General features: G+C 39.7%; 1 protein-coding gene across 1 annotated transcript; it reads left to right on the plus strand.

The window, feature by feature from the left end:
• Nucleotides 1-192: 192 nt before the first annotated feature.
• Nucleotides 193-10202, plus strand: LOC141334635 (microtubule-associated protein 1B-like). Its single transcript, XM_073839791.1, has 4 exons — nt 193-333; nt 514-5656; nt 7505-7737; nt 7842-10202. Exons 1-4 carry the CDS (start codon nt 202-204, stop codon nt 7995-7997), a joined length of 5664 nt encoding a protein of 1887 aa, XP_073695892.1. The 5' UTR covers nt 193-201; the 3' UTR covers nt 7998-10202.
• Nucleotides 10203-11299: the final 1097 nt, after the last annotated feature.

Here is an 11299-nt window from a genome sequence, read left to right on the forward strand (position 1 = left end):
GAGAGGGGGGAAAAAAACAAAGTAATACCATATAGTAAAACTAAAGCTTATAGAAGTCCATTTAAATAATCGTGGATAACCTATGCATGCTATGTTGGTTTTGTTGCAACAAATGCAAGCCATGATTAATTTAAATCAAGTCAATGTTTAATGAAGATTATAATATTTTAAAAACTTTATGTCTACACTCAGGTACGTCTGATGGTGTCAGACACAGCCCACCATAAGCTGCTTGTCCTGGCAGGACAGTGTTTTGAAAATACAGGCGAACTGATTCTCCAGTCAGGCTCCTTTTCTCTCTGCAATTTCATTGATATTTTTACAGATCAAGAGGTGAGTGTTAGCTTTTTGCTTTGGTTTGCTATATTTAGCTGTTTTGTAAATGCTTTTAAGAAAAGATTCTCAAACAGTCAACAAATGCTAAAATTCAACATGCACAGCAGAGAGCAACATGCTATTCCAAATTCAAGTAAACTTGTGTAGTGAAATGTTTCAATTCAATTTGACTCACAGATTGGAGAGCTTCTAAGCACCATACATCCAGCCAACAAAGCCGGTTTAACTCTTTTCTGTCCGGAACATGGTGACTGGAAAAATTCAAACCTGGACAAACACAACTTGCAGGATTTCATCAATATGAAGCTAAACACCCCAACCATCCTTCCAGAAATGGAAGGTCTTTCTGAATTCACAGAGTACCTGTCAGAATCTGTAGAAATCCCATCTCCGTTTGACATGCTTGAGCCCCCAACTTCAGGAGGATTCCTTAAATTATCCAAACCATGCTGTTATATTTTCCCTGGTGGACGGGGTGATTCAGCACTGTTTGCGGTTAATGGATTCAATATGCTGATTAATGGTGGATCTGACAGAAAGTCTTGTTTTTGGAAGCTGGTACGACATCTGGACAGAGTGGATTCTGTTCTCCTCACACACATTGGAGATGACAACCTTCCTGGTATCAATAGCATGCTGCAGCGCAAAATAGCCGAACTTGAGGAGGAACAGTCACAGGGATCCACAGCTAACAGTGACTGGACAAAGAATATGATCTCACCTGATATTGGAGTTATGTTTGTCAACATGCCCCAGAACCTAGAAAATCTTGACCCCAACTACAGGATTAGGAGAAATGCTGAGGAGGCATCTCTTACGCTGCAGTACCTGAACAAGCTGTCTTTAAAGCCGGAACCACTGCATAGGAATATTGGGAATACAGTAGAACCAATTATACTTTTCCAGAAAATGGGGGTTGGAAAGCTTGAAATGTATGTTCTTAACCCAGCTGAGAACAGCAAGGAGTTGCAGTACTTCCTGAAAGAATGGACTGGTAGTGATAAAGACAAAGCCTCCGTCTTGTTACCAAATGGAAAAGAATCAGAGCTCCCAATCTCATATTTGTCTTCCATCTCATCACTGATTGTGTGGCATCCTGCTAACCCATCGGAAAAAATCATTCGAGTTCTCTTTCCAGGCAATTCCACTCAGAATAATATTCTCGAAGGCCTAGAGAAACTTAAACACTTAGACTTCCTCAAACATCCTGTAATCACACAAAAGGAGCTTAATTCAAATTTAGCACCAACACTGAAACAAGCAAAGATGAAACATAAGACAGATAGCAAGGAGAGCCTGAAATCCACATCGAAACCATCCCCAAGCAAAAATCTCCACAAAGAGTCCAAAGAAGAAACTTCTGAAAAACTAAAAACCCTGAGTAAGACTGACTCTGTGGAAACTCAGGAGCCAGCACAAAAAACAGAGAAGAAAGAAAAAACACTTGTGAAAAAAGTGAAAACAGGAGACATTAAAAGCAAGACTGAGCAAACACCCAAAATTGACACTCCAGAGAAAAAGAAAGTTGAAATGAAAACAAAAACAATTAGGAAAGAAACTAAAAAATCCGTGGAAAAAATTGAGGCTGATAAAAAGGCTGAAAAACCCACCCCCAAGAAAGAAGAAAAGGTCAAAAAAGAGGAGAAGGTGAAGAAAGAAGAGGTGAAGAAGGAAATTAAAAGACGAGACATTAAGAAAGATTCCATATTAAAAGAGAGCAGAAAGGATGAAAAGAAAGAAACTCAGAAAGATGAAAAAGAACCTAAGAAAGATTTGAGGAAAGCCGGTATCTTGAAAAAGAATACCCCTAGCACACCTGAGGTGAAAAAACCTGCACCTAAACCTAAGGTTGCAGCACGAGGCAAGGGTCCTGGTAGTCCTGCAAAATCCAAAGAGAAGGCTAAGCCCAAGGCCACAAAAAAAGACACTGGCGAATCAGTGGAAGCACCTTCCGCCGCAAGTGCTACTGCTGAGGAACCTGTTGTTGAAGCCAATGTAACAGATGTTCTTGAGGCAGAGAGGTCACTCATGTCTTCTCCAGAAGACCTCACTAAAGACTTTGAGGCTCTGAAAGCAGAGGAGATTGCTGAAGATCACGAAATCCTACCACAGACTAAAATTGACGATTCTGAACAAGGAGAGATGATTAGGCATGAAGAAATAACTCCTTGCAAAGAGTCTCCAGAAGCAGCAGAGTCCCTGGATGAAGGAATAGCAACCACAGAAGCTGAGGAGGAATGTGGTGGTACTCCAGGGGATCTAGAACCTAATCAAAAAAGCAACGGTACCAGTGAAAAATTTGAAGATGAAGGAACAGGGTTGGAAGAGTCATCCGAGTTAGGGGACTATGAAGAAAAGGGAGATACAGAGGAAGTGGATGAGCAAGACAGGGCAATATCTAAGTTAAAAGATGATGGAGAGCAAGAAGAGCAGGAAACAAAGGAGGGATCAGATTATGGTGCAGAGGAACCACAATATAGACATGACAAAGAAACTGTTGGAGAGTTGCAGAGTTCCACACCACCAAAGATCTCTGCACCGGTATCTCCCGCTGTTTCTATTCATGATGAAACCCTACCAGCAGGTTTAGAAAGCGAGGTCGCCTCTGATGATGAAAATCGAGATGAGCCTCCAGAAGAATACACAACATCTGGACACACTCAGTCTACAATTGAGATCTCAAGTGTTCCAACACCTATGGATGAAATGTCTACTCCAAGAGATGTAATGAGTGATGAAACAACTAACGATGAAAGTGATTCTCCCTCCCAAGACTTTGTCAGGTACGGTATGTCTACAGATTATGAGAAAAAGAGCCTTTCACCTCTCAAAGATGTTCCTGAATTAGATCACTCCAAGAGCGATGCCACTGAGGGGCATGACTATCATGCATCAGCTTCCACCATTTCACCACCATCTTCACTGGAGGAAGACAAATCTGCCAAGGAGTTTTTAGTTAAAGACGCATTCTCTTTTGATTCAAACAGGCTTAGTGCCACCACTACAACTTTGCCTCTTGTCAGGTCACCTTCTGGTGACCAAAATGTGAATGTTGACCATTTTCATACAGGTGTCTCTTCGCCGATTGAACTGGGAACCACATTAGCGGGGATGGCAAAAGGAATGGAATCATACAGTCCAGATGAGAAAACCTTAGAAGGACCTTTATCTCCTCAGTCCTCAGGTCACACACCTTACTACCAATCCCCAGTAGATGAAAAAGCTGGCACTCTACCAGTGGACAAATCACCTGAGGGTCCTATTATTGTCGACATCACAAGTGACAAGGAATACTCTCCCAGAGAGGCTAGTCCTATTGATGAAGCAGTGCCTGTGTCACAAATGGGAATGAAGCAATCACCATGTTATGAGCTTGACCACAAGACCCCAAGCCAAACTGATGATAATGATAAAAAGTTAGCAACTGATGACAGTTCTACATTTTTGCCACCGGCTAAAGTAGAAAGTCTTTCTGATACAAATCCTTTCACAACATTTAAAGAGGACAGCAAAATGTCCATATCTGAGGGGACCACATCTGATAAGTCTGGCACTCCAGTTGATGAGGTAGTTGCAGAGGACACATTTTCTCACATTGCCTCTGCCTCGACAGCATCGCTCGCAACAAGTTCTTTACCAGAACCTACAACAGATGATGTGTCCCCATCACTTCACGCTGAAGTTGGTTCCCCTCATTCCACAGAAGTGGATGACTCTCTCTCTGTCTCTGTTGTGCAGACTCCAACCACAATGCAAGAAGCAGAGGTTTCCCCATCTAAGGAGGACAGTCCTCGGCCTATGTCAATCTCCCCTGATGTTTCTCCTAAAACTGCAAAATTGAGAATGCCACAACAGGAAACAAAATCCCCTGAGCAGTCTTTGTCAGCTGATTGTGGACAAGAATCCCCAGAACACTCATTTGCATTGGATTTTAGCAAGCAGTCACCAGATCATCCATCTGTAGGAGGAATACAGCGTACAGCCACTGAAAATGGTCCAACAGAAGTTGATTACAGCCCCTTGGATGGAACCAATCTCATGGGAGAACAGCGCAGACCTGGGGAAGATGGCGACAAGGCAATGCTTTTCAAAGAGTCTGATAGTACCCAGGTTGCTTCTGTTTCCCCATCAGATGCCTCTCAGTCCACCCCATCAGTTACAACGCCACGAGAAGTTTCTCCCAATGCAGGACAATTCTTAGAGTCTGTTACTCCCAAACAGTCACCCCACAATCACTCCCCTTCATCCCCTGACGCATCTCTTGTTCTAGGTGGACCAAGCACCTCACATGAAGGAACAGATAAAGATAAACCTAGTCCCAGCTCATCTTACCAAGAGGCTGGCAAAATAGAGGACAAACAAAATCTGGAGAAGACTCCTCCAAAGGCTGGGTCACCCTCATCTGCTACAGTGTCACCAAAGACAGAAGAGCTTAAACTTGGCTTAGGGACAAATCCCTTCACAGACTCAAAATCCCCCACCAGTCCCAAAATGTCATCTCCAGCTCAACGTTCTCCTACTTCCACTCAGACAGACACTAAAGAGACGTTTTCCAGCAGCTCCACATCATATTCCTACAGCTGTCAGTATGGAGAATCTACCAAAATTTGTGACAGTGGATCCATAGGGCCAGATACCTCAAAAACAAGCCCTTCTTGGTCACGAGCAGATGTGGACTTGTGTTTGGTCACCTCTTGTGAATATAGACATCCAAAGACAGAGCTTTCTCCATCCTTCATAAACCCCAGTCCTCTAGAGTACTTCATGAATGAGGAACAACCTCTTGAGGAGGAAAAGCCGCTTGCTAAGTCTGGAGGAGGACCACCGCCACCTGGAGGGAAACAGCAGAGCAAGCAGTGTGAGGAAACTCCTCCAACTTCTGTAAGTGAATCAGCGCCTTCTCAAACAGACTCAGATGTTCCTCCTGGCACAGAGGAGTGCCCATCAATAACTGCAGAAGCAAATATTGACTCGGAGGATGACTCAGAAACACTACCAACAGATAGGACTATCACTTATCGTCATGCAGACCCACCTCCAGTCACGCCCAGAGACCCCGCTCCTGCCCCTCCACATCCTGACGCCTGCATGGTGGATCCTGAGGTCCTTAAGGCTGAAGAGGCATCCCAAAAAGATGAAAGAGGGAAGCCAAAAAAGAACATCAGCAGCAAGACTAAGTCATCTACAACAAAGAGCTTGTCAAAAACAAGTGCCATCAAAGAGTCGAAAGTGGCCTCTCCAAAAAAGACTACAGAAGATAAAGATGCCAAAAATGCTACTAATACCTCTGCATCAAGGGGAGTGAGAAGCAGCACTTCAGGTAACTCTAGTTTCATACTCACAGTTTAAAAATATGAAAATACATTTGTACTATAATGCCTTAAAGAGATAGTTCACCCAAAAATTCTTTCATTAATTACTTACCCTTATAATGTTCCAAAACTGCAAGACCTTTGTTCATCTTCAAAGACAAATTAAGAGATTTTTGATGAAATCCAAGAGCTCTCTGACCCTCCATAGACAGCAAGGGTCCTACCATGGGCAAGGCACAGAAACAAAGTAAGGACATTGTTAAAATAGTTCATGTGACATCAGTGGCTCAACCATAATTTTACTAAGCTATGCAGGGCTCTAGACTCATTCTTCTCACTGGTTGTTCTTTTGCGACTAACTTTCTCAGTTGGTCACATAATTTGGTCGCAGTTTTTTTCTACAACATGAGATTAATCAGTGCTGTTGAAATTGTATCATAGTTTATAGTTATATGGTAATGAAAGTTAGCATTCAACCCATTCTTTGGTAACGCTTTAGAATAGGAAAGACTTATTCACTATTAACTATGACTATGAAATTTCTAATTTGCTGCTTATTAATAAGGTAGTTGTTAAGTTTAGGTATTGGGTAGGATTAGGGATGTAGAATAAGGTCATGTAGAATAATGCATTAATATGTGCTAATAAATGGCTAATATTCTATTAATATGCATGCTAATAAGCAACTAGTTAAGAAACCGTAAAATAAAGTGTTACCCATTCTTTTTCTTCAGTAGTATTATTTGTGATTTGAATTTTGTGAATGGAAGTTTCTTTTTTTGCAAGTTACTTAAGATACTCACTGCAGAACACAAGATCTAGGGGGCAAGGTTGGATCCAGATCCAACTCCTCCCACCTTACATATACCTAAACCTATACCCGTCTCCACCCCCTGATCCCTAAACCTACCCATCTCCGCCACCTAGATGTGGATCCAACACCACCCCCTGGATCTTTTGTTCTGCAGTGAAGGGTTACTGGGTTACTTTGTCGATGTTCTTTGTACCTTTTTGGACCTTGACTGTAGTAGGACCTTTGCTATCTATAGAGGGTCAAAGAGCTCTCGGATTTCATCAAAAATATCTGAAAGGGGTCCTATTATGCTTTTTTACAAAGTCTTTATTTTGTTTTGGGGGTGCACTAGAACATGCTCTCATGCTTGGTGGTTCGAAAAAAAAAACAATTTTTCACATAATTGACATTATTACAATAGCTTTCTCACAAGGCTGGCACAAATGGCTCGATTAGTTCTGGGTTTGATGAAGGTCCACCTCCCTCAAAACTAAATGTGTTGTGATTTAAAATATGTATATTTTTCCTATGAAAACACATCTGATCGCTAAAGTAGGCTTTTACTAACCCCCCCCCCCACCCCCAAACCCTGTGTTTTGACCCTCTATACTGCACACGTCAACAATGTGGCTACCGGAGTTACCGGTTACCGGAGCAGTTTACGGCCACTGTAGTCAATGTTCGCATTTAAACGAGCTGCCCTGCAGGATTTACGTTGTGACCTTACATCCAGAAACAAACGCTGTAGTCCAAAGGAGCCGTTCGTTGTAGTTCTTAAAAAGGAGTTTTTAAAAGCTAAATATCTCCCTTTGGAGATGACTTTGAGATTTGTAACTTTGTAGATGGTTTTTATGCCCAAACATACACACTGGCTAAAATTTTGAAGATGAACGAAGGTCTTACAGGTTTGAAACAGCTTGAGAGTGAGTAATTAATGACAAGAATTTTCATTTTTGGGTGAACTAACCCTTTAAAAATACATGTTTATATGTCTATATAGCTTATCAAAAGATTTGCGGTGTATGTTTATAAATACACATACAATCATTTTATTGTTGTTAAGGAAGCACTAAGTCCAGCAGTGGAACATCACCACCTAACTGTCCTCCAATGTATATGGACCTAGTTTACATACCAAATCACTGCAATGCCAAGAATGTCGATGCTGAGTTCTTTAAACGGATCCGAGCCTCCTACTATGTAGTCAGTGGTAATGATCCAACAGCACAGGAGCCCAGTAAGGCAGTTCTGGATGCTCTGTTGGAAGGAAAGAGCAAGTGGGAAAATAATATGCAGGTACTATTATTCTTACAATGATCTGATTCAAAATTCCTATGAATTGCTTTTCTTTGAAATTATTGTACCCTGGCATAGAATGATTTTGTATTTTGTATTAATAGGTCACACTGATTCCAACCCATGATACAGAGGTTATGAGGGAGTGGTACCAGGAAACCCATGAGAAGCAGCAAGACATGAACATCATGGTTTTGGCGAGCAGCAGCACTGTGGTCATGCAAGATGAGTCTTTCCCTGCATGTAAGATTGAGCTGTGATTGTCGTGATCCAGATGTGGTAGACGCTGGATTTTGGACAGCAAACAAATGAAAAACTTAGTACACACATTCACAAACGCAACTATTTTGGATCACATTCCATATACACAACAAAGAAACCAGTAAAAATATTTGGTTAGATATTGCTGACCTCACAATGAACAGTTTTTGGTGTGAATCAGACCTCCTTAAACACACAAACAACCAGCAGAAGCTAAACTAGACTGAACAACTGACTAAATACAAACAGTAGTCGGTGGATGAACACTCTACTGAGCAGCTCCAATAAAATTGACAACAAAATACAAATTTACTTATTTACACATAAACACATGATAAATGGATCACTGAAAAAGAACTCCTTAAATGGCACTGTTTACACCAAAGTTTGAAGGATTGTTTTAATGCCTTAGAAAGTTAAACTGAATGTACACCAAACATAATGCACTTAATATGAGGACAATTAAGTGGTATGTATGATCCACGGTCAGTTACATAAATATATCATAGGATGCAAAAGCTACATTAAACATCATATTCCAGCCGCGCACTGAGTTGCATAAAATATGAATGTGACGCTTGCTACCTTTGCGATTAAATGCAAAATAGAACAATGATCTAACCAATTTAAAACAATGCCTGAGAAACGTAAAATACCATAAGTTGTACTTAAAGAAATTTAATGTTATAGTAAAGAAAATACATCTCATACCTCTTCTTCCTGGATAGCAAAGAATACATTAATTATATTGTCACCATTGTAACATATGCATTTTGAACTGCCCATTATTAGCTTGAAATTTCACAAATTTCACACCAGCCTTTTTTTTAATAGGGTGAAATATTAAATGTTTGAACTCCAAAAATTGTTACTCATCAATTTGTACTAGTTATTATTTGCACAATGTATTTATGTTATATTTTTATCTGAGCAATACAGTTGTTATATTTATTTGCTTTATTTAATGCCTAAATTATTTATTACTCTAAAATTTGCATATGAAAGGAAATCTCTAAAATGCAAAACTCTTGATTTAGAGTTGTGTCAAAGTTCAACATTTTTGTCTTTGTTCTATTACTCCAAACAGGGTTGATTATCCTTTTAACTGAACATTTCACTCAATGTTGAGAGCTCTTCTGTATGCACTGTTCATCCAAATCTTCTCCATCTACGATATTTATTTTCTTAGCTTGTCAATGTTGCCAAGAAGAGCCATCAAGACTGTGGTACATTGAAAGCTGAGAAGCTGAAAACTTTCCTTTCCTTAGGAATCTTTTATAAAATTGCACTGTACTATAATTATAAATAGCTTAGTGACGGAGTGAGTGGTCGGATGATATGTGCATGTGTAATGTATTATCCTTGACATTTCTCTGTGCTTTCTTTCACTAAGAGGGGAAACTCACTCTCTACTGCCAACAAATCACTGCGAGGATATGACAAATAATCCATGATCGGAAAAATCATGAACTTGGATCAGGTTTACTGTATCTTAACATCACCTTTTATCAATAACCATACAGTCATGAAAATTTTGCCATCTCATTGAAGGTTGTCAAAGAGATTTGAAATCGAATCATTAATTCCTATGATGCTACCACAGTATACGGATTTTACAGTTTACCAGTATCTACCAGACAATACAAGATTATGCCACAGGTTGTTAAAATATTTCAAAGCCATAACTGCTTGAAATATTCACAGCACATCAACAAAAACAATATAACAGTAAACTTGATATGACATTTAATAACTCAGAACTGGACACTTCTTAATTCCATACTAACAGCAGCAATGGTTAACATACTCTTCTAGCCACAAGCTTCAGCAAAGTGCACTGATGTTTATCCGCAAGATGTCTACATACTAAATACAACACACACTCCCCTCTTCCCTTTGAACCCCTGTAACACTTCACTTTCTCTCAAAACTTCACAATCCCTCTGGTTCTCCTCGCTGACCTTCGGGTGCTAGTAAGAATATGTCTGCAGTTGTGTATGAAATATATATCTTGTGAACTTGCATCTTTCCTCTTTTCATTCCTAATCCCATATCTAGAGGATAGTCTCAAGTGAAAGTATTACCTTGTGCTTTTTCTGATGTTTGTGTGCGATAACTCTTCCCAGCAATGGGGTGTTTGATGTAAAGGGAACTACACTTAAAAGGAAGGTAAATCAGTCCACAATAAATCATTTTGTGGAAAATGCTTTGTGTTCTTTCTTTTTTTTTTGTAGAGTGTGGTTGTGTGTGCTTGTGGTTGCTCACAGGCATCTCTGAGAGTTTAATTGGCTACAAAACAGGCCTGAGCCCCAGGGATCATGTGTCTGATTCTGGTTAGAGGTCTGGCTCTGACCAGATTTACCTAAAATAAACTGGATTTGGGCAAGTAGTTTGTGGATTCAAACATTTGACCTCAAAAGGAAAAAGTTAAACATAACATAACATTACATGCTTTTATACAACAAAAATAAGATGTTGCTGTTATGGTAAATAAAGGTTTGCATTATCATCTATTTGATTGAGGGAACACTGACTGGTCACTGGCCTGGCAGTCTACCATGCTATCACTGCCCTTATACCATTGAGGACATTAACTAATGATGACTTGGGCACTGCAGGCATTTTTCAAACCCAGACAGAACCGTAGCGGTAAATCAAAATGTAAATGTCTGCCGGCAAAAGTACCAGAGAAATAACATTGGCAGAAGTTCAATGTGAGAAGTCTGGGTCACAGCATGCTATTACTTTTATGTATCTGAGCATGATGTCAGAGGGATCAATGCAGGTCAGATGGGTCATGAAACCTAAAGTGACTTTAGAACAACTGTTAATATACAGCTTGATAAAGCAATAAACATCTATTTCAAAATGCACTAAAACCACATGGCATTTCATGCATCATGTAGCAAAAAAAGTCAACAATGTAAAGAGTCACTTATAACAAAAGTACTTTGAAAAACCTGAATACAGTAACATAACTGCATAACAACAGATCTTTAGTACTGTAGTACACTACCAGTCAAGTGTTTGGACAGTAAGATTTTTAATGTTGTTTTTAAATAAGTCTCTTCTGCTCACCAAGCCTGCATTTATTTGACACAAAGTATAGCAAGAACAGTAGAATGTTGAAAGATTTGTACTATTTAAAATGTCAGTTTTCTATTTGAATGTGTTTTCAAATCTAATTTATTCCTGTCATTTCAAAGCTGAATTTTAGCATCATTACTCCAATCACATAATCCTTCAGAAATCATTTTAATATTCTAATTTGCTGTTCAAAAACATTTATCATATATTATTA

Source organism: Garra rufa, chromosome 5 (assembly GCF_049309525.1).
Source record: "Garra rufa chromosome 5, GarRuf1.0, whole genome shotgun sequence".
Classification (NCBI taxonomy): domain Eukaryota; kingdom Metazoa; phylum Chordata; class Actinopteri; order Cypriniformes; family Cyprinidae; genus Garra; species Garra rufa.

Coding starts and splice junctions, on each gene's coding strand:
- LOC141334635 (XM_073839791.1), top strand. CDS start 202: ATGGTGTCAGACACAGCCCACCATAAGCTGCTTGTCCTGGCAGGACAG. Junction 334..513: donor ATATTTTTACAGATCAAGAG/GTGAGTGTTAGC, acceptor TTTGACTCACAG/ATTGGAGAGCTTCTAAGCAC. Junction 5,657..7,504: donor AGTGAGAAGCAGCACTTCAG/GTAACTCTAGTT, acceptor ATTGTTGTTAAG/GAAGCACTAAGTCCAGCAGT.